This window comes from Diabrotica undecimpunctata, chromosome 6, assembly GCF_040954645.1.
Source record: "Diabrotica undecimpunctata isolate CICGRU chromosome 6, icDiaUnde3, whole genome shotgun sequence".
Taxonomy (NCBI): Eukaryota; Metazoa; Arthropoda; class Insecta; order Coleoptera; family Chrysomelidae; genus Diabrotica; species Diabrotica undecimpunctata.
The window spans coordinates 13,134,406-13,160,009 of record NC_092808.1 but is presented as its reverse complement, the minus strand read 5'-3'; the positions used below and the strand labels follow the sequence as shown (position 1 = coordinate 13,160,009).

Here is a 25,604-nt window from a genome sequence, read left to right as displayed (position 1 = left end):
CCTAAGGAGAAGCTGCAGAGTAACAAGAAGAGATAGAATAAATAACATGGAGATTAAGAGGAGAATGGGAATGAACTCCGACATAATAGACTACATCGAACGGAAGAGGTTAACCTGGTACGGACATGTCAGAAGAGCAGACCAAAATCGGTGGATAAATAGAATAACAGAGTGGAGCCCGATAGGAAGAAGAAAGAGAGGCAGATCCCGAAGATCTTTCAGAGATGAAGTGGACGAAGCAATGAGTAGAATAAACCTACAGGAAGGGGACTGGCTAAACAGGAAAAATTGGAGAAAACGGTTGAGTGAAGGAATACAGTGAAAACTGTGGAAATCCTTGTATATATATACAGCCCCTATGTATGACTCCCCGTATAACCCCTTTTTTATCGGGACTCTCCCGATACGGAAGTGGTGATAATCTACGAGCTCCTTGATGAATACGAACAGAGATAACATTACTTATATTGTTTTTTTTTGTTTTAATATATATTACATTATTGTTCTATTGTTTCAGGTGATAAATTTCGTCTGGTTCTTGCCACAACATTGAGAGAAGATGGCTACGCTGATGCTGGAGACTGGAATCCTCAAGGGCTGGAGAACGAAGGTTCGAGAGCCGACAGCTTTGAATATGTAATGGCAGGAAAGGTGTACAGGATAGAAGGAGACGAAGCCGCTAACGAACCGTCCAGCAGATTGTAAGTTGATATAATATCTATGAAGTTTTATATATATTTCTAGTGTATTTGCACAACAATTTCACAACTCTGAACAAAGTTATAAGAAGTTCATGTAGCACTGAGGAACAATAAACATTAATAATGCGCCACAAATTCTGCAACATTATAAAAATGTCTTCTATGACTTAGAAAGTAATAAATTCGCTTTATAAATCAACGCCCTACAATCACAACACATTGTCGATAAAATGCTGCTGATAATTTTTGATTCTCAATGTAATTCTAGTAAATACATATCGTCAGATCTGCACTGATTATGAATGTTCATGTTTTCCATGGTATTTATTACGTTTTTAGTGTTGATTCTCCATCTTTCTGGGTTCAGGGTTGCCGGTGGTACTCATTTTCCTCTCGAATTTTCCCCGAACCACTAGCAGTTCCGTAAAGTTGGTACGGGTGGTATAACCAAAGAAGGTTGTACGAAGCTAGAAAGACGCATTGGGTTGTTTCCAAGAACTGATTTTTTTGTTAGTAAGTATGTTCTTTTGGTTGTCCCAAAGTATTCGTAGTATTGTGTTCTAAAAACCACTTTAAATGCGTCAATTCTTCTACCCACCAGTCCAATAATCTAGGTTTCGGAGACATAAATGAATATTATGAAAACAAGAGATCATACGAAATCGGTCTTAGTATTTTTTGTCATATCTGTTTTTCCATATTTTGGTGATGCTTAACATACGTTCCATCTGAATACATCGTCGAATTTTTTATCGATACTTATCTTCATTATTGAGCAAGATATAAAAATTATCCACAATTTTATATCCAGCAATATTATGAATGCTTCTGCTGTTCTTGGCTCTGTCGATAAACCATCATCAAGGCCTTTCATTCCTGATGGAATTATTACCGCTCTTACTCGGAACTCTTTGATTAGCTTAATCACTCCGTATTCTTCTTGTGCATTGTCAAAGTTTGTTGTTTGGCTTGGCTTTCGTTACAATTTTCTTCCACTTATTTCGTATGTGCATAGGTCCGTCCAGTTGCTCGCTTTCAGGAATTTGGTGTCTCTTATGACCTGGTGCTCCCATTTCTCTCTAGGTCTTCCCCTTGGTCTTTCAGATTCTTTTTTTTATTTAACATCCCAATATATTTACAATCTGTAATATAATTACAATAAGTAAGTAACTATTCAGAGCGGCAGCATCTAAGATTAGAATAGCCATGATGATTGCCAACCTCCGTCACGGAGATGACACGTAAAGAAGAAGATGACAAAATTTAACAATATAAATAATAATAAAGAAAACATTTTTTGTAGATAATTGCCCACTTACCAAAATAAAACTTTCCATTTGTTGTTTCTGGCCCCTTTTCTTCTTCACCTATAGCCTGACTTTCTTGTGTTTCAGCATTGTCCCCTTGATCTTACATCTCAGAATCAGAATTATGGTCACTCTCTAAAGAAAAATCTTTGTCGTTGTAGTCCTCATAATCACTAAACTCACTTTCTGGTACTCGTGGTACCACACAGACCTCAAATGACCGCTTTACCGCTGGCAATTTAGAGCAATACTGAATCAATCACAGTTGAAGTGCGTATCGGAGTGGCTTACGAGTGCACCAACTTAAGGGTAGATGGCGCGGCCAGTCATAAATGCTAAATTTGCAAGTTTTACATGGATTTAAAAAGTACTGGTGGTCCGCCTAACCCCACAACGCCAGTTGAGGGTTAAGATCTTCAACGAAAATTTCGACTTTTTCTTTATTGCTTTGGTGGAACTTCTTTATATTTGTCTTGATATATTAATTTTTAATCCATGTTTATAACTATCACCATGAATTTCTCATCTACGAATAAACATAAACTAGTATAGTCTTGCAATGATTGTTCAAAATACGATCTGATCGAATCAGGTCTGCTATAAACAAATATTGGGTCGTTTCTTTAATTTGTGTTGGGAATTTGTTGTGTGATTATAACTTAAAATGGGGTTATACATTTGTTTACATAATAACAGTACATGATTCTGTAGTAGTATAATACCTATATAGTAATGTACTGTTTTTATTAATCTAATTTATTGTTTTTATTTATTATCAACGGTTCTACACTTATAACACTTAAAAGTTTATTTAAAGTCTTTATTTGTACAATATAACTAATTTATTTCACACTAATAATTATATAATTTATCTACGTGCGTTACATTGTAAAAACTCGACGCGATGTTCAAAAACTAACTGTTCTATTTACAACAAAATTCCTCTTTAAATATAAAATGCCGTTATTCGAGAATCGGCGTTGACCTTCCAGAACTTCTCCGATCGTCGTGGAACCAAACAGGTCTTTTAGCGTAGGGGACTAGAAATATCTGCCGGCAGGTATATGATCTGGAAAATACTTGAATGAGAAAGGATATATACAGTTTAGATATTACGAGTCATTATTTATCGTAACACTAATATAAACAATTTTTCAAGTTTTACTCTTTAATTATATTGTTTACTACTGCATCGGATTTTTACAAATTGTATCATATACATAAATACCTCGATACATACAAATATTTTTTGAATGAGTTTCATAATTTTAATCAGAAACATCTGCTGAAACCAGCAAATATTGATAATATTGGATAAAAATTAGCCAGATTCCCAAAAAACCTTAATTGAATTGATGAATGAGAAAATAAAAGTTAAGTCAAATTATTTTTTGTATATTCTTGTGTTTTTGTTGTACATGTAAAGCATTTATGTCTATTCAAATTGTCGAAGTATCTAAATTTTGATCTTTCCGTAATTTTTTTTTGTAAAATTTTGCGTTGTAATTATTTTGCTCATATTAACTTGTTTATTTTTAGACAGTCTGTTCTAAATTGCTTTATCTTGAGATCCATCGATTGTCAAGATAATTACTGGAAAGATTAACAGCACTTGATGTATCTAGATCGCTTAAGAATTTGTTTTAGCATTAAAATCCAATTCAGAAATATTTGGAAAAGCATGTCTGAAATTCAGACAACTTTTGTATTTTTAAGTAATGTTTTGTACTAAAGTCCATTCGCTTAGCTCGGGCATATTTTGACAGATTCATTGTCGGAAACCTACAACACAACAATTCCTACTTCTCAGTATTAATAGCTCAAGTATCCTACTATTGCAGACTTCTTTCTTAAAAAAAAGAAGAATTATTCTAAATAGTGGAAGTGTATACTAAACCCATCAAATTTTGGGTAGTATATAGTTTTAAAAACTATATTTTAGTTGTTATAATTTAACATAACTATTTATTATATGGTGCAGATAAATAAATATTGATTGTCGGTAATTCGCAAAGTTCTATTTTATTTACTATTTAGTTTGTTTACTATTAATATTGGCTATGAGTACGTGTGCTTGGTTGTATAGTAATTTCCAGCCACTTTTAGTCTGCCAAAAAGTAACTAACTTCGCAAAAAAAAATTACTAAATTCACTAGACAGTTCGGACTGGGAATAGCGAACCGAGGATAATAGTAATATCTATTAGAATGAAGATAATATTGCTATAAGCGATTGATGAGGAAACACACAACAATGATAAAATGTAACCGTTTTCTTCCATAAATTTTCATAAGTTTTCTCGATGATTATCTTTCGTTTTGCCGCTAAACAAGTTTAAGACAAAACAAGATTTCTCATAGATCAATCCTGCGTAGTGAATTCTGTGAAGGTCAATCGTTTTTATGATTTCTTCCGAGAGCTTTAAAGATTAATGGTATGCATAATAAATTAAGTTAAAACTCGTTTTAACGATTGTAAAATACCATTGACCTGTCAGGAACGTGGCAACTATTTTAAAATCGAGAGGAAATGGTATTATTTTTATTACGAAACAGACAGCAAAAGATTGAGTTTTGGACATGAGCTTTAACAATTTTATTTTTGATAGTTAACATCAGTAAATTTTTTATTGCACCTACCATCGCATCGATACATAATATACAAATGATTTTGAATTATTGCATTACCTACTTGTTAACGTATGAAGTACACTCAACAATTGAAGTGGATAATTTTAAAATTCCTAAAATTAACATATAAAACTATTTTTAGAATAATTGCCTGTACTATACTCTATATGCTATCTTTATTGCCAATATTTTTTGCATGTGGCTTTTTTTCGCTATTCTTATCGGCCTTATCGTGTACACAGAGAGACATGTTGTTCCAAACATGAATATATCATTCGCATAAAAGTGCTTGTATTGGCTTTACCAGTTGTCAATAAGTCAAGAAATCTATTTATCACAAAAACATTATGCCGCAAAGAAGTTTAGAACTAGTGTAGCTCGAGCAATTAGTTCGTTGGATCCAACAAGGCATAAGTCAACAAGAGGTTGCTATGAGGCTAAATGTGTCGCAAAGTGTGATAAGTCGTGCATGTAGCAACATACAGGCATGGAGGAGGAAGAGAACGATCTACAACTCGTCGGCAAGACCGTTTTGTAGTTTTGACGGCAAGAAGAAACCCAACATTCACGGCTTCCAGAATTAACAGTATCTTCAGGCATGCTACTGGACGAGCGATTTCCAGTCAAACTGTCAGCAGACGGTTACATTCATCCAATTTAGGGGCTAGACGGCGCGCTACCCATCCACGACTAACTAGGGAGCAGCGTGCATGCAGATATCGCTGGGCGATGGAACACTATCAGTGGAATTTCGAAAATTGGAGGAATTGTCTCATTACTGACGAGTCCAGATTTCGTTTGTATAAGAATGATGGCCGAATATTGGTGTGGAGGGAAAGACGACAGCGTTACAATGAAAATCTGATAGTCCCAACCACTCTTTTTGGAGGTGGATCCGTTTGCGTGTGGGGTGGCATATGTTTTGACGGTCGCACGGACTTAGTCGTCTTAATTAATGTGACAATGACTGCTACACGATATCGAGACAGAGTCATAGTACCAATAGTTGTTCCATTTTTTGGTGCAATAGGCGAACAATTTGTTCTGATTGATGATAATGCTCGCCCTCACCATGCGAGAATTTTCAACGAGTGTATAGAAGCTCATGGCATTACAAGAATGGAGTGGCCACCGTGTTCACCTGATATGAATTGCATTGAACATGTTTGGGCCGAAATGTCTAGGCAACAAAACAGGCTCCTTCAACCGCCCCAAACCTTAGATCAGTTGGCCAATACATTACGCGCGATTTGGGAACGTATACCGCAGCAGTTCATCAATAATTTATTAATAAGTGGTCTTCCAAATAGAGTTAGAGCACTAAGGCGACACAGAGGTGGACCCACACACTATTAATTTTTCTTTTCGGGATATTAGAAATTGAGCTGGAATAGAAATTTTAGGTTGTTAATTTTACAATTTTTGTTTATTTTCTATTTTTTTTTCTTAAAGAATTTCTTTCTTTCGGTTCATCTGTATGAAAATACGAAGTAAAAATAAATCTTTATTTATATCACTCCATTTTTCTATTTGACCTTATGAACAAAAAATAAAATACACATTTTCATAATATCCACTTCAATTGTTGAGAAGTGTATGATAACAATGACAAGCATATAAATGCCGTTTCATATTTATATTAATAATTTCATTGTTCTGGTCAGAAAATTCACAGACTCGTCGATAATAATTAATATATAACACAGGCAGACAAAATTTGATAAATATTCGGAATCATAGACCGGAATATACTTTTTAGAAGGTTTTTGTGTGCTGAGCCCAAATCTGAGCTCCAAATTGGCTCTGGTTTTTGAGATAACCTAAACGTACAAAAATAGCGGGTTTTGACCATTTTTGAGGTTATGTAGCATCTTAAAATAATTGACGTTGAGTTCAGATATTCCATTTCAAAGTTTCTTAGTTGTAAAAAACCTACAAACCATATTATGATTATACAGTATAGCGGAAAACGTAAATTCAGTAATCTCAAACTCAAACCTTATTTTTTCTACCTCAAACCTACACACCGTAAAGTCAACCATCCCCTTAAAAACCATCAATTTCAGTCCACACGGGCCTTTACCAAAATAAGTTTTCGGGCAGGCCACGTCAGTCACAATTGGGTGACAATTTTAAATAAACAGAACTAATGTTTTTTATCATGCAATAATTTTTTGCTGAAAACATGATAATCTAGACATAAAAATCTTCTTTTTTTGCTGTGTACTCCCACGAACCTTATTTAAAAATGCCTGTAGCCTCCCAGTGAAACAACGTTGTCACTTATATACATATAACCGACATGGCCTACAGCAAAAAATTTCTGTCAGTCAATTTTGGGTGACGTGGCAGGCAATGTGTTAAAAAAAGAAATAAAATAAATTAGACTTACGATATTAAGATGGCAAAAACTTCTTCTAATGAAAAATAAAACTTTACGACACTCACATGAAACGTATCAATCCGAAAACCGTGCTGCTTATTATACTGCAACTTAGAATCAGCAAAATTTAAAGAGTTTATTATAAAACAAAGCACCGTTAATAGAAAAATTATTTTAAAACAATAACATGTTATACCTTTCAATACGAAACTCGGAATGATGTAATAGGGACACCATATAACAAGGGAATCCCCGAATTGCAAAGGCTCAATTTACTTACATCTGGATGTGAATAGTTAATATTTAATTATAATAGTTAATAGAAATTTTTGGACGAAACACAACTTTAATATCGTATAAAAAGAGACCTTACTGTATATTAATTATTGGAAAAATGTAACTAATGATTTGACTGATAACGCAAAACATTTACAAACGGGAATGTCTATTTTATCTGGACTTATACCAGAATTGCTAAGCTCGTGACCTATTGTTCACGTTATTTTTGACATAAGCGTTTATATCTTTATTGTCTGCATAAAATTTATGGTTTTAAATTTTTTTAGTCAATATACAATATCTCGTTTTACAGCTGTAAAGCAACAATATAAAAATAGCTCTGATTCATGAAAATTTCCAAGAAACTGATCCAAATGCAATTTAAAAATTTGCCTGAGAAGTCTACTTCCAATTATCGATACTCCCATAAAAGTTTCTTGTAATGATAAACAGTTGATTCATTATTGCACGATTTTCTTATCGTACAAACAGACAAAGAACTGGAAATAACAGCTTACGCAATTGTTAGATTTTTTTGAACGTAGCTTCAAATTGTTATAAACCTGAAAGTAGATAAATACTATTTTTTTAATTGGATTTCCAGTTTGTGTTTATTACTTTATAAGCTGTAGGTGGTTTCTTTGTGTGTTATAAAATTATAAATAAAATAAAAAATGAATATAATGGTGTTGGCGAAAATGCAGGTGTAATGTAATCGTCGATTCTGACGTCAATATTCTAAAGTTTAACTTTAAATGGTATACTCATTAAATGTGTATAACAATGCTTTAAATCATGGGCAGTTTTTATGATACTCTACGTGGATTAGGCACAACTCTTTTAATTTTTGATTTTTCCACTTCAAGTCGATAAAAAAATAAAGTAAAATTGAATGAAATAAAGTCATTTACATATCAAGATATTCATGTTTATTATAAGGTTCTAACATAACTAAAAACATGTGATTTCCTTATTAGATTTTAATTTATTTTTGTCCAGTTGATTTAAATTTAAACTCTCAGGTCATTTATTAAATAATCTCAAACACTTACACAAGTGGTCAAAATTCTGGAAACTTTATAAACATTTTTATTTTGTTATAACAGCAGCATTTGTTATAGCAGCATTCCTATTTTTTACACAACTTACATGATTTTCAAGATTATCTATAATTGTATTGCATCGTTTTATGATTCTACTTAATAATTAATGTCTATTTAAAGAGGACAACAGTCGTTGCATATTGGTAGATATATTAAAAAAATGGCATAATGGTTTTTATGAAGAAAAGTGTTTTGATGGGATAACCTTTGTTTTTTAGCATAAACTCGATTCTGCGGGGGGTATGGAGTTCAGAGATGAGCTAAGTCTTCTGGTGTAATAACTCTAAACCAGTTTTGAAAACTGGTTTTTATCAGTTCTCTCTTGTTACTTAGGTTTTGATGTTATACAAACACTTTTAGCCTTGATCATCGATTTTCTATTGGATTTAAATCCAGGCTTATGTCTAGGTCAAGGCAGGACAGTAACGTCATGGTTTCTTCACTATTCCATGGAAGCTTGGCCCAATGACAGGGCGATAAATTCTGCTGGAAAATGCATTGTTGAGCATTCTCTTCAAACAAATCTGTGATAGTCGGCAATAGTTTAGCTTTTCTTATATTTTTGTGCATTAATATTGCCCTCGTTCATTCCCAAAGATCGAGTTTCTGGTTTCATCACTCCTTACTGTGTCAAAGAATGGAATAACCACATAAGCAGAATGGAGGAGACCCGTATCATCAAAATAGCAAGGGATAAGTCACCAATCGGAAGAAGAAGTATCGGACGACCGCGCAAAAGATGGAGTGACAACCTTTCATAGAGGTATTAATCCGCCAATGAACAAGAAGAATTAATTATTTATATATCTATATATATATATATATATATATATATATATATATACGACGATCTTATGTATATATATATATATATATATATATATATATATATATACTCAGGTGCAAAAAAATCGATCCATGGGTATTATTTGCTGAAAAAAGAAAACGTTTGAAGATATTAGTTTTAAATCAGGTATATATGTAAAAGTATATGTTAGATTAAAATAATTTTTACAGATTATCCAAAAAAATCATTTATTTATAGACATACGCCAAAACTCAAAAATACAAGAATATTCAAAACTTTCTGAAATTAAGAAAAACATTGATAATAAATCAATATCTAGTGTTTTCCCCTCGGGCCCCTGTACACGTCTAGGCATTGAGGTAATTAACCTCTGGATACCAAATTGATCCAATTGGCCCCATATTTCTTGAAGAGCCGCTGTAAGTTCAGCCAAGTTGTTTGGACGGGGTACTCGTACTCGAAGACGTCTTCCCATCATATCCCATAGATGTTCTATGGGATTGAGATCGGGACTGCAAGCTGGCCAGTTCATACGGACAATTCCCACCTCCTCTATATATTGGTTGACGATTCTAGCACGGTAAGGACGCGCGTTGTCGTCTATAAAAATAAAATTAGGTCCAATGAAAGGAGCAAAAGGTACCACATGCTGATCTAAAATACTTGTTATGTATCTTGCAGCAGTCATAGAACCTCTATCTACAATAACTAAATCAGTATCGGCTTCTAAACTGATACCAGCCCAAACCATAACGGAGCTCCCCCGATAACTTATTTTTTCCGCAATATTACATTGAAAATATCGCTCTCCGTGTCTTCTCCAAACCCTTTCTCGGCCATTTGGTGACCTTAGACAAAATCTGGACTCATGTGAGAACAATACATTGCTCCAATCTGCATCACTACAGTTTTCATGTTCTCTTGCAAAAGTAAGGCGAGCTCTGCGATGTTCTATGGATAGTATTGGAGATAGGGCTGGCCTTCTGGATAATAAATTACCTTCTACAATTCGTCGACGGTCCATCTACTTACATCCACATTTCTCACTTCGCTCAGACGATTTGCCAATTCAACTGAAGTTAGATGCCGATTTCTTAAACATGATGAGACCAGAAATTGATCATCTCTTTCGGATGTTACCCTTCTACGACCTGATCCTGGTCTTCTTGTGAAGTTACCGGTGTCGATAAAACGCCGAACTGCTCTTTGAACCGAAGATGGACTAACACCCAACATTTCAGCTGCATAATATTAGCTACGACTATCTTGAACTAAAGTCACCGCCCTTGCAGCATCTGTCGGAGTTAGAGACATTTAGGAAGGATAATTAAATAAAAATATAACACGTATTGAAAATAAAATCACTACACTAGTTGAATTAAAAACAACATTCAATAAAAAATATCTACTTGTTTCAGACCCTTTTTGACAAAAACCTGAAATACCAATTTGTTTTAAGAAATATAAAAAGCAATATTAAAAATATTATTTTATTTCTCGTATACGAGGGTACACCTAAATTTACATACGTAATTTAATGTCTCTAAAATTATACAACTTCAAATAAATAAGAAATAAATAATGGATCAATTTTTTTGCACCTGAGTATATATATATATATATATATATATATATATATATATATATATATATATATATATATTTGGATATGAATGTGTACTATAAGGCTTTTAACCTTGCTGATTACGAATTTGATGTCAAAATTGAAAAATTAAAAATGGCCGGTTCAATATGGCGGACCAAATTTCACATATTTCGGATTATTTGGACATAAATAGGTACTGGAAGGTTTTTGACCTCGCTGATTACGAATTTGATGTCAAAATTGAAATCAAATTCAAAATGTCGAATCCAGTATGGCAAATATCCAATATTTCATAAAATTTTAATTAATTTGACGTAAATCGGTACTGGTGATGTTCGACCTCTCGAGTTTCTCTATAGTGATACTGATGTATCACTGTAGAGAAAAAGTTGGCCAACGTTTAAAAACGCACTACCTTTTCCCTTTTCCCGCTAAGCTGATTCCATGCCTGACTAACGAAAACATGCCGTGTTAGACTTATTCTGCAACTTTAAAATTGATCGGCCGACTGTTTCTATGACCGAAATTAAATAGTGCCAATCTTCCTGTAGACCGTAGACAACTTATAGTCGAAAATCTCTATAAAAAACTCTGTTGCTGCGACTTTTGGTCACGTTTTTAACATTTCCTTCCACTGTGCGTCGCACCACTTCTTTAGTTAGAGGATCGAAGAACTGTTAATGCTATATGTTAATGATGTATACCAATTTGTTTTTCAACGGTGTTCGATGAAATAAGAAAAAACAATCATTCAAGCAGGAGGTATCCTATCTGAACTCTGAACTTTCCATTGGCTGCGTAAACGAGAAAAGGCATGTCATTGCCTTGCTTCATCCCAATTTGTTCATTTTTGAATGGGACCTTCGTAACCACACTTTTTAAATGCCTTATTGACGTCTAGGAATGCAGTAGCAGAGTATTTCTTCTGATAGAATACCTCTATGATGTATTCGGTCAACGGTATTATGCTTATTGATGACAGTAAGCTGATTGGCGTGTAGTTTTAAGGGGTGTCGGCCGATATGCGCTCGACCGTTTATGCCCTTACCTGAAATCGGCCGGTTTGCGCTCTAACACTTTGGAGATGTATAGCTAATTATTTTCTTATATCGACGGTTTTGCGCTCTCTTGTAATCGACGTTTAATTTTATTTTACCATAACGATCAGGTAACGGTTAGGCTAGTAAAATTAGTTTTAAAAAATCATAAAACTAAAAAAAAATAAAAATAAACCTTCACACTTTCATTCACACTTAGGACTGTCATAGTTTATACATAATATAAACATTGGCGTGTTTAGAAGATGTTTTTTTTATTTTTTCATTTTTTTTTTCGTTTTTTTTTTAATTTGTTAATTTTTTTTGTTTTTTTTTTTAAACTTTTTATACAGTAAAATACAAAAAATTCTTGGGAATAAAAAAATTGTCTATTTATTGCAGTTTCTGGATATATGCCAATGTCCTTAAACACAACATTAAGTCTCTTGTATCTTAATATTTCTGTAAATTTTTGGATATTCTTTCATCAAGATTAATATATGTTTTCTTGCGCCGCTTTCCTTCTAGATTGAAAGTAAATCGATCATAAAGGTGATCACAATATTCTGCTTCTTTAACCAGGCACTTCACTAATTGGAATACATTGGGATGTGGTCTTATTAATGTATTCAGATGATGATACCTTCTAAAACGTTATTACTGCGATGTCTTTGATCATGGCACATTTCCTTGGCAATGTGAGTAGTTTCTAACCATTATTTGACAAAGTAGTCATAAAACTGTTCCATTTTTTCAGAAATAGGAGAGGTTTCTTGAATGCATAACCAGCCATCATCGATATCTTCTATGGGTAGATACGCTTACGCAGCACACATTCTTATGTGCAAACGTATCTCTTCGTTGTCAGTGTATTTAGAAACAAGTCCAATATTTTGAACATTTTTCCATATAGATTGATTGAAATGAAAATTACAACCAGAAATTTTGGCTTCGGGAAAATAATTTTCTTAGGCACCAATCACTGCCTGTTCAAAATCCAGTTTTATAAGAGATGGTTTCCAATTTGGTAGTTTCTCTTTCATTGATGAAAATAACATATAGTATGTCTCTTTGGTTTTGTTAGGAAGTAACGCAAATATCAATGGAATTGTATTTGGCTCCTCTGACGTACTACCAATATCGATATGAACGGTATATATTTGACTAAATTGCTTACTGCAGCTTTTGAATGTTCCATCCATAAATACAGTGTCCTTACTGTTAACCAAAATCTCCCTAGCTCTGTTGCTGGCAAACACCAAGATTCTGTATCCCGAGGGAGTGGTCTTGTCTTGTGAGTGATAAATAAAAATTTCGGATGCTGCCGCTGGATCTGTGAGCAGCCTACGCGCACGTTTTCTACAATCGTTTAAACCACTTTTTACTGAAGAGTATTTTGGGACGTCTGTCACGAAATCCAGTCCTTGACTATATAATCTTTGAAATTCATCTTGATATATTTTTGACATCGGCAAATAACTATTGTCTTCCCTAGCTCTTTTTCGAGCATTGAAAACACACTGCTTCACTTCTGTCGCTGCAACACTCGGCTTACACAGATGTTCGGCTTCCTTAGGTATTGTGTTATTATCCATAATTATGTGGCCTCGACATTTTTCAGTTTTCTCTTTCAAACAACTCCAGAAAACCGAACCATCTTTATTTGTTTTTTTCATACGAAAACTGTACCCTTTATACAATGCACATGGTTTTCCCTTCGAAGTTTCAATAATTTGCACATCCATTTTTAAAACACTAACTCACACTGATTCACAATAATTCTTGATCCTACTATCTCAAAGAACGCAATAGAAATGATTGACCATCAATATGGTCATTATCACGTAGAATTTTCAGGTAATTTTTCTGTTACCATACCCTTTGTTAATGACTTAAGTAGTTACCAGTTCGCATTATCAGGTAGAAAGGAAAGTTAGTTCCAGCGATCTCTCATTTTGGGAATTCTAGTTACTAATTATATCTAAACAATTAACTTCCAGGTAGAAGGATTATAAACAGAGGTATTAAAGATTAAAGAACATTCTGTTGATCGACAGTATTAGAAAAATTTAATAATTTTTTTAGTTTTGATTTGACATTTTTTTTTTCAAATCTAAAGGAAAAAGATGTTTCTGTTTATTTGACATGTTAGTTTGTTCATTGCAGGTTCACCAGACTATTATTATAGAATGAAATCTAAATTATATTGCAAGAGAGCGCAAATCGGCCGATTAAGGAAACCTTAGTATGTAGTTAGATATTTCTATTATGAAAATTACAAAGCACAAACCGGTCGATTTCAGGTAAGGGCGCAAAACGGTCGAGCGCAAACCGGCCGTATTCGTTTTAAGGGAACGGCAAGACAGAATTAAAATATAGAGCGCATCACGACGATCTTATGTACCTGTAGCACAATATATGTTTAGTAAATAACTTTTTTATCGACAGCACTGATTTACTGATTTCCCAGACACGTGTATCTGGTAACGTCGGTGAACGTGTTAAGTATCGATGAAATCCGTTAACTTTATTTTAATTTATTTAGAATACACACAAAAAATACAATTATTATAAAGTGATATTTCCAAAAATATATTTTTTTTTAGATATCCTAAACAAATGACGTAAATACTGTTTCCCATATGAATTATATACTTGTACTTACGTCACAGTGTTCCGACCGCCGTTTCTAATTTTATGTAATTGATATATCGTGATGGCTACTGTAAAATTAAACGCCGATAATAAAACTCACGAAGCGACTTTTCAAAAATATGTATTAGTACCTAATTAAATATAATTTTTAACACGAGACTAAATTTAGAACTTGGCATACACCTCCTTGGCGTGTATTCCGTTTTGTAGGTCAATTTTTTGTGATAGGTATTTAGTTTATTGACGAAAATCCGTATGATCGTCACGTATTTCTTGGTGAAAAATCACTTTTGGATTGTACGATAAGTAGGTAAATTATAGCATGGATACGTATTTTATTAGGGTACTTTTTGTATATGTATTTGTTTCATAAACATAATTTTTTGTCATAAAAAAGGTAAGTTTTGAATAATTTAACTGTAGAGTAGATTATAATTTATTTTTTTAGAACTTCTTAAATTATGTATAATATTAGTTTTTTTGTTCCTCGTTCATCATAATTTGCTCTTTTAGATTTTGGATTAAATAATCATTGTCAAACTACAATCCAGAAATTCCCATTTAATTCCTGGCGGCTTCGGCTAGCAGCGCAAGATCATTAAAAACCTAGTGTTTTCCTTATTTTTCTCTCCACGCCACGTTCTTCGTGTACGTTGGTTATCACTACGTCCGATCTGACATTAGTTGTTGCTATTCTGAACAATTTGACTTATGTTTGATCTACTGACTTACGTTATTGAGCCCAGAAACGCAGATAACTCCTAACGTTCGTTATTCTTTCTTGCATAATAATGGTTAGCATGTATTACTTAATTTACTTTTATTTCTTTCGTAATTTTAGCTAGTGTTGGTTTTATGTAACAGGTCATGTTTAAGATATTAGCATCAGTATGCGATCAAAAGTAAAGAATGCTATCAAACGAGCAGATTATTTGTGGTGAAAGTGGGCTAATTATAACGAACAGTTCGAGAATGATCGATGGAATAAATGCAAAACTGTTAACGTTAACGAGAAGATTATAACTTCATTCTTTGAGACAAAAGAGTGCTACCGTGCATGAGAAAGGAGAATACAAATTTGAGAAACCTTTTCTAGTTTGTATGTTTATTTTACTCTTTTAAGTAGTGCCCATCTTTGTGATTACGTTAATTCTTTTTCTTCTGATCAAGTCCTCTTAACTTTGGCGATTAACACGGCAAGACGCAAGAGTTTTGAGCAGTTTTAAACAGTTGTTCGACTCTTAGTATACCGGACCATTCTCTGACATTCTGCATCCACTAGGCATGTCTTATTACCTCATTTCAAAAGCCCCTAAGCGGTTAATAATAGTAGATACTTTCAAGGTCCAGCTTCGACATCATATAAGACAACTTTCCATATGTAACATTTAATCATTCGTTTCCGAAGTTGAAGTTTTAAGTTATCGTGTTATCGTTACAGGCGTATAGTCGCTACTGTCTTGTTTTTTTGGTAAAGTTATGAATTCAGACCTCATCCACTCCTCTCAGACTTTACCAGTTGAGTAAAGATGGTTGAAAAGATTATTGAATATGTTAATGTTTTCTTCGTTAATTATTTCTAACATATCTGCTAGAAAGTTAACAGAGCAAACAGCTTTCCTGTTCTTTGCCAACTTTATAGCATGCAGTACTTCTACCTGTAGTATTTCTGGTTCTTTGTATTCACCTAATGTCTGTTGTTCTTCTGGTATGACATTATTAAATAGTTAATTTATGTACTAATCAAGTTGTCCGAATTTCTTCTTCATTTATTATCATTTTCTCTGTCAAGTCTACAATTGCATGAGGAGTTTTCTTATCATAGAGTTATAAACTAAAATCGTTTATAACTCGAAAACAGCACATCTTAGAGAAAAGTTACTAAGAATCTTTTTTGTTCAGTATGACCCAAAAATCCCCAAACAACTTTGTCCGGGGCGAAAAGACCGATTTTTGAAATTTGTTTAAAAAAACAATTTTTGACGCACTTTTGGACCTGGCACTATGCAAATTTATTCAAAGATATCCTTTTTGACTAAGATTGTGCAAAAAACCGAATCAGAATATTTTTCTAGCGGATGCTTAGTGGCTTCCTGGACTACTTAATAAGTTGGTATTTTATTTCTTATTGTTAAAACACAAAATAACCAGATTTATTTTGATATCAGGTTCGCAAAAACCAGTAGTTACGTTTGTAATCTTTTTTGTGGTTTCTAGATATCTTATTCACAAATATTTTATTTTGGTCTCCAACCTTTAAAGTGTAGTTTCATTAATTAAAAATTAGTCAATATTGAATGTAACAATATTTCCAATAGATTTTCTTTTTGGTAAGTTTTCTATTTTTATTATTTGGTACCTTTGGTGGAATGTTGTGCTTTTTTATGTAGAAAAGCAAAGAAATATCATTTTTTTATGACTTCCCAATTTACTTCTTGATTTCATGTGCAATATTTTTTAATTAAAAGTTTATAATGACCTTTTCAGATCAGCTTTCGTTCTAATAATCTCTTCTTGATGCTTTTTATAATCACCGTTTGCTTCAGCATACGTTACTACATGCAACATATCCACAATGCATCCACAAATACTTTTTCAATACTGATCTTTGTTTTCTCTATTACATGTCGGTCCCACCACACTGAATTAAAACTGCCAATTACATTCTTTCCTATTTATTCGGTGTCTAATATTCTCTCAAAAGTACTTCTGGACATTTAAACGATTTTACCTGTTATTTTCACGTCATTGTCAATCACTTCTTCTTCTTCTTCGTGCGACTAGGATTTCTCCTGTTTGTCTGCCTCTTATTCTGTTTCAGTCGTTGTTGACTGTACATTATCTTTCCACCTTTTTGGCGTCCTTCCAACGGGTCTTCTGCTATACGGCTTGTTGTTTTTACAGATGTTCGCTAATCTATCTGGTCCCATTCGGTTTACATGTTCGTTCCAGTTTTTTTTTTCTTGTTTTTATCCACCTGTTAATATTTTGAATTTTGCATTGTTCGCGTATACTTCTGTTGGTTTGTCTGTCTCTTAATGATATGCCCGCTATTGATCTTAATACTTTCATTTCGATATTGTTGATTTGTTGTTTCGTCTTTCTTTTATCGGTCCTTGTCTCCGTTGCATATGTTAGGATTGATCCTACTGTGTTCTTGTATACTTTCATTTTGCTTTCCGTGGTCAAATATTTGTTTCTCCATATGGTTTCTTGGAGGCAACCACTTACGCTTGCCTTGTGGTCTCTGTTCTATATCCCTGTCACTAGTGATCTCTACTCCTAGGTAATTGAATTTCATTAGTTGTTCTACAATTTTACCGTCTATTTCTAGTTTGCATTTACGCGGCTATTTGCTGATATTCTCATATTAGTTTGTTTGCTGTGATATTAAAGGTGTGGAGCTGCCTTTGTAGGTCATATTCGTTATCAGCAATTAGTACTGCATCATTGGTATAGCATAGTATCGTGATTTTATGCGCTCCCATGTGTTATCCGAATAGCTGTGATGATTGCCGACCTCCGCCGCGGAGATGGCACTTGAAGAAGAAGATGTGTTATCCGTGTCGTTTTCTTACTTCGTGAATTATTTGATTCATCACCATATTGAATAACAATGGGCTGAGCAAGTTTCCTTGGCGTATTCCTCCTTTTAGTTCTATGCATTATGTTTCGCCTGTTGGCATTATAACTCTGGTCTTGTTGTTCTTGTTAATTTCATTAATTGTCCTTATTATCTGATGGTCTATTTGTTCAGCTTGTAATAAATTTAAAATGTCATTTCGCTTCACCCTGTCAAAAGCACTTTTTAGATCTACAAAGCACATGTATGCTGGTTTTCCATATTCAATAGACTTGTCTATTATTTGTCTGATAATAAAAATTGCATCTATTGTGCTGCGGTTCTTCCGGAAGCCTTGTTGTTCATCTGCCATGTTCGCTTTTTCCTCAATTTTATCTTTTATGACTGCCGTTAACAATTTTAATGTACTATTCATCAGACTAATGCCTCTATAATTTTCAGGATTTCTCTAGTCTCCCTTTTTAAGTATCGGTAGCAGGAGACTTTCCTTCCATTCCGCTGGTACTACTCCGGTATTTATTACCGAATAATTTTAGGAGCCATTTGCGTAGTGTTGTTCCTCCATATTTTACCAGTTCATTGTTTATCTTATCAGGACCAGGTGATTTTCTGTTTTTTAATTTTTTTATTCGTTCTTGTAGCTCTTCTTCTGATATTAGTAGCCTTTGTGTTGTTACTGTGTCGGGTCTTGTTTTTGAGGCCATAATACATATTATGTCAGTTGGTCTTACACTGGCTTGATAAATTATTGACTTCATCTCAGTGTTAATGTGTCTGTTTCGCCATATTTGCTTTTTGTACTTGATCTCTCACTTCTTTGTCCAGGTCTCCATAGCTGGACAGTGTACTTTCAATTATTCAATATCCAGTCGGGAAAATGTGCACATTTTCTTAACTTTTTTTTATTAACAATTAGATATATTTAGTTCAGTGTTAGTCCACTTTCTTTGCTAGCGTCCACTAGTGTCTGTAAGTCTGCCAATACGCTTAGAGTAATGTCGTCCTCAAATCTGATGCTGTTGATTGGTTTTCCGTTGAAATTTCTTCCCGGAAGGTGTAAAATTTTTCTGTTTTTTTCTTTTTTTTGTTCTGTTTTAAATATCACTTTCAATATTTTATTTTTTGTTAATAAAAAAAACTTTGACATGTTCAGCTGTAGTTCAATTTCATGGTTAAAATCCGTTATGAGGAAACGGTTAAAAGACCAACACAAAGCAGTTAAATTTCAGAGCTTACTTTAAAATATGTTCCATTGCCAATGTAGTATGTAGTATTAGTGGTATATGTAAAATATAGTAAAAGTTGAACTATTTCAGTATTCATACCAGAATTACTTCAAGCAGACCAGGCGGCGATGAAGAATTTTGATCGAAGTAGTCATCTAATTGGAAGGGTACGTCGTGTGATGATGCGGGATTGGGATCCGCCCTGTGTTGACTGATATATTAGAACAGTGAACACAGCTGGTGGTATCTCAGTTTCTTGTCATAAAATCTACATTCTTAGCCTACATCAGCAAGGACGGTGATTCGAGGGACCAGGATCCACCACAAGGAAGTTTTATAGGAAAAGTTTAAAATCAAATTGTTATTTATTCATTGAAATAAAGATTGTATAGATATCCTTGCAGAATAATTTACCTACTGAAATTAGGATGATTTTTTTTCAAAAATTTTTTTTATTACCTACATTATGTATACAGACACCAGTACACCAAGTAAATATATATTTGGTTCTTATATTTCGTTATTTCTGCATAAGGCTATAAGGTGTATTCTTTTATTTGCTCTGTTGATTAGTGCTTCTAAATAAAAATTCTCCATTTTCAACTAAGAAAAAGTATCTCTAGTATGACGAGTATGAAGAAAGGCAAAATACTCTCACTTCCAAAATTCAATTTTTTTACGTTTTAAATGATTGATAAATAAGACTTAGCTCAATTTTAGCCAGTCACCCTTTCCACACTTACGTAACCAACGTAACACATTTTTTTTTTTTTTCGGTTGTATTCTATTTTCAAAAGATTCACACGCATTGTTCAGGCTTTTATAAAACTTGTCTATTTTTGTAGACCCGTGGGTTGAGTATATACCATCTAAAATTGCTTTTTTTTTCGAAAAAAAAACGTAAACTTTTTTTTGAGGGTTGCTGATCTAATTTTTTTTATTTTGTGTACCAACTTTATATTTTATAGATCTCTTCCCAATCTAAATGTGTCACACTGTATATTTATATTTATCCCCCAACTCAAAAAAATTAAACTACACGTGGATGTAAGGTTTTAATTACCTCCTATTTGGAAAAAACCATGATTAATCATGCGAATAGTAGTTATTTCTTTAATTACGTAACTACCGAGTATATTTTGATGAAGACTAGTACATGACCTACCGCTATAAAATACATATACGACGCACATTGTAATAATATCGCCAAGGCTACAAAATTATGTGTGTTACAATGTATGTAAGTATTATCACCTACACATCAATTTGCAATGTCATGAGTGTTTACAAAGACTATAGCAGAATGGCTTTGTTGAACTTCGCTAATGTTTAATTTAATATGTTGATAGTTCTAAATTTATCTTAAATTTATTTAAACAATCACAATAGTTGTTTGGGCATGCATTCATCTTTTTTGCTTGTAAAAATTTAAAAGGAAAAAATGATATATACAATGTATCAAGTTAGTTATTTATATACATTTTCATATTAATTTCCTTTAAGTTTAGGTAGTTCAGGACCAATTCATTTATTCCTGAATTTTTCTTAAATTTTTTTTTAACTACAACTGTAACGCATATTATTACAATTTGATATTTCTTTTAGACCAATAAGCAATTTTTTCTAACCTAAGATTAAGAAACAATAATCTTTTAATAAATGGTGTTCGCTTCTTACATAATGAAACATTATTGCAGCATTAGTCACTAATAATTTTAAGCTCTGCTTTACTTTCTGATAATATAGACCCTAAACTAGGTCAAAGGACATCGTTCTTTTGAGCCTCGCTTAAGGTCTTGTTGTAAAGCATCTGAAAAGCCCCAATATTTATTTCTTTTATTGATTTCTGTACTGATCTTTTCAAGGCTCAGTTCCCATTTTTTATTTCTACTGTATCAAGGAGAATTTACCATGTTTCTTGAATAAGTTTAACAACTTTCTACATTTAAGAACCAGCACTTTATTTTTCACTTGGGCTTTCCATCGAAGCTTCTTGCCGAGAGTCAAGTTATTTCGCCTCATTTGCGTATACCACATGGTGTTTGTTAACATGGTAGCAGCAACATGGTGGTTGGAATTTGTACATCCCTATTATTTGTAATGTCCCTGTTATATCTCTACATGAAGCTTCCATAACAGAGAAATATGTCTCTTTCGAGAGTCGACAGACAGACAGACGGATTTCAATTTATTTAGCTTTATTCGCCATTTATTGGTCCAATATTTTACTTGATTAATGGCTACCAGTAAATGTAGTATATTCTTTTTGTACATGTTTTGTATTACTCAATTTGAATATAGCCTAGAATTTCTACAGTCAGACCCAGATCTTAGATAATATTTCCTTAATTATTGCTGTGAGATTCTCGTCATTTTATGGGAGGGAGCTAAGGGACACGGGTATGGTCTTTTTAAGACCGCATCCGTGTCCCGTTAATGAGCTGGCGTGTATTGGATTCAGCGTGGAAAGGTTCATCTGCACGCAGTCCCTACCAGAGGAGTCGTGCTTACAGATACACCTATAGCATCCCGCCTAGCTGCTTTCCATACACGTCTTCACTTTGTTGAGGACTCGGTTCCCTCTATGTACGATTGACCAGTTCTCGTTGTACTCCACCAGCACCATCAGGTCATCTACATATGCTGTTGCATGTACGTGCAATAATGCCCAGATCGGCCTCCAAAATCTAGCTGTACAGAACAGGAAGCAGTGGCCCCAGGACGGAGTCTTGCGGAACTGCTGCCGTGCGCCCAATATTGATGCATATATCTGCAAAGAAGTTCCCGACAAGTTGTGCAAATAGGGAGATATGGAACTTTACATCTAACAATATTAAAAGCATTTCTTATATCGAGGAAGAAAGGCACCATCCATCTGCTCCTGCATATGGTTATCGCCCTCTTGATCCTACTTATGATGTCTACAACATATTTTCCTTTCCTGGACTCATACTGGCGGTCGGAAATGTCACCTTTCTTCATTATTTCCCTCTACAACCTTGTTTTCACAATAATTTCAAAGACCTTGCCTAAGGTATTGAACAGACAAATATGTACGCTGCTCTAATCCCTTTCACAGTTTTTATAAGAGATTTGTCGTTTTTGGATCTCCTAAGACCTCTTGCCTTCTTAGCTGGTTGTTAATATGTAATTTCTGCTCCGGTATGTCTCATGCCATGTCATCTCGTAGGTTTTCATACATGTTGAAGATGTTTTCTAAATCGTAGCAAACCTATCTGCTTTATCTTTAGCTTTTTAGTAAATTTCCATAATTAATAGTCATTTCTATTGTCGTCATTCAACCCTCTAAGGTACTAAAAATTTTTTCTTTATTCTTTTAATTCTTTTTCTTAGACTTTGACTGGTAGTCTCAATCTAGATATATCCAGAAACATAATATAGTTTGTTCCCATCGCTTTCCTAACTTTCTTTTTTTCTGTAATAATTGTCTCTAATCTCCCTCACTAATCTTCCTAATTATGTATATCCGTTTTTTTCCTGTTTTATCATTGATGTACGTTCTCATAACACTCTTGATTTTTCCTTCTAGGTTTAGTTTAAAGCTATTTCGGTCATTAAATTAGTTTGATACTGTTCATTTACTACCTTTTTTGATTTTACTTGATATTAATACAATGAGTAAGTGATCTGAATTCTATTTCCACCCTTCAGATATTTTAGAAAATTTGTCAGTATGTTCTTACAGATATAAATATCCATGAGATCTGGAATCTTATTTGGATCTGTTGGCCAGTAAGTACTAGGTTTTCCTGTGGATAATGCCTCACATCTGTTTTGTTCAATTGCTGCCAGCAGTTACTTTTCATTTGTCATGGCTAATTATGAACCCTACAGTGTGTTTCTAACTAACATTCTAATCATTATAGTCTTTTTAATACATTGTTTTTTTTAGGGACAGAATACTGAACGTGTTACAGTAATATTTTAATTTTACACCTACAATGTAGCTTTTGCTATACACCCTCTTAATTCACTACATTTTTCTAATAATTATAACGCTTCACCTTTTGGCAGCATTATCGGAATGAAAACCAGTGGTATATTTTGAAATTGTAAATCAATAAGTCCTACACTTATAATTTGTTTGTCAAGGACTGCTTGGAGCTATTGATATTGGAGCAATATATTCAATTTTTTAAGTACATCAAAATTCAACTCCATCGTTTACTCAGTAATAGGTTTAGCTTTAGATATGCTGGCTGTTACTTAGCTGTATGATTTATCAGTTATATAATATGGAATGCTTAGTATGTCTGTGGTACATATACATACCATTGTATGTTTTTATGCCAATGCCTTTATATTTGTCATTCCTCCTCTAACATTCATCCCTCAGGGACCAGAGACCCTCTGGCTGGATTATGTAGCTCTCCGGTCGTAATTATCTTAATAACACACTTGGTGCATATATAGCTATTAAACCATTGTTTTTTAATTGATAATGAACCACCAAAAATGTGTGCTCTAGATTTTGTTTCTCTCTCTCTAATACACGCCGCAGCCCGAGCGCCCGTCCTATCATAAGCGCTTTATTATCGATTAAAAAATATTGTTTTAAAATTAAATAAACCCAAAATACCTACCAGGAAATGATAGAGCAAGGTTTGAACTTGAATTTAGGTTCTTGGTGAATTCAAAAATAAGTTTTTTGTGTTTTTGAGCCTTGAAAATCTTAATTTTGCGTTTTTCTCAATTTTAAATTATTTATAACTCGAAAATGATCAAGTTAATAGAAAAACCACAATATACCTATTTTGTTCACAATGGTCCAAAAAATTCAAAAAAAATGATTTTTACAATTTGTTTAAAAAAATTTATCAAGCTTTTCGCCTGGGCGACCTTATTAAGGGGTATCTCATGAAAAAATCCCATAGGAAGATTTTTTCTAACAAAACCAAGCTTTTCGCCTTCTTCTAGCCTTTTCTATAAGAAAAATAATTAAATTAACAAACAAATTTTTATCTACTACTTGCAATAAAAAAGTCCTCAAAGCATTAAAAACAAAGACTGGCATTGTTTGCATAAAATGTTTTGTTTTTTGCTGTACTACAATTAGCACACCTTCGTCAGATCTTAGATTTTATAGGGAGATGCAAGCCGACATTTACAAGTTGAGTTTAATTATACAGTTTGTCCCAAACGTAAAAACTCATAAAATTGATAATTTTATTCCTTATATAGTTAATTTTTATTTTCAAATTGTAAGTTTTTTTAATTTTTATTTCCTATACTTACCACCTTATATTTAATTGAAGAAATTAAAAGTCCTTTTAGAGACAAATTCAACGGTATAGGGTTTAGCTACCCCTCTCTAATTACTTTATTTAATATTCGACGAAAAAATAAAAGACAAATAATATAGGAAAGACACTAGCGGACCAACTCGACATCGAGTTTTTTAAATGAAATTTTTATTTTGCGAGAAAAATATACAATATATACAATGACCGGAGGTAAAAATATTTTTATCAATAACTTAAAAACTATAAATGATAATTTCGTGAACTTACATTTTTGAACTCTACGTTGAATTCTCTATTGATTTGACTAATAAAAACGAAACCGGAAGTCGACCTCAAAACCGGAATGCAATTTTTAGTTTATCAAATGTCGACATGGATATCATTTAGCAGTTAATTTTGCATGCTGATCACGAATCCGGTGTCAGATTTGCTATATCTTGACGTTTTATGCACGTTTCGGGTCACTTCCGGTGTCAGATCTCAACCGGAAGTACATATTTAGATTCGTCTCGACGAGACCTTTCGATCCATATATACATTGTGGGGTCTAAAACTTAAAGTAAATTTTAACTTCCGGTCATCTCAAAACCGGAAGTGAATTTTTGTACCAAAAGTATATCTTGACAATCTCATACGTAATACTAATAATATTCCGAAAAAATATTTTAATTATCTAATATGGTTTTTGAGTAAAGTGGTGGACAAGGAAAGGGCTTAGCGTTTTAGTATATAAGATTTTGTTTTGTGTAAAACTTAGAGGTCGCATGTTAAATGAATTTAGAAATAATAATGGAGAAAAAATGCAATATTTTGACTGTAAATAAAAGTAACGAAAATAGCAAATATTATCGTGAATAAATAACGATAATTAACTAGCTTTACTCATTACTGTTATTTGTACAAAGAACAAACTTACCTTTTGTAATATTGGTATAATAATTGTAGCCAGTGGAGTAGATTTGTAGTGTTGACCCAATCAGAAAGAACCTTCTGACCGTTAGGTGGTTCATGGGACAAGTGCA

General features: G+C 33.3%; 1 protein-coding gene across 1 annotated transcript in view; it reads left to right on the top strand.

The window, feature by feature from the left end:
* Polr2H (DNA-directed RNA polymerases I, II, and III subunit Rpb8) overlaps nt 1-25,604 on the top strand; it is a 205,958-nt gene that overhangs the window by 111,160 nt on the left and 69,194 nt on the right. The window contains exon 3 of the mRNA XM_072534232.1: nt 518-701. Coding sequence (XP_072390333.1) covers nt 518-701 — 184 coding nt within the window. The remainder of the gene's footprint in view (nt 1-517; nt 702-25,604) is intronic.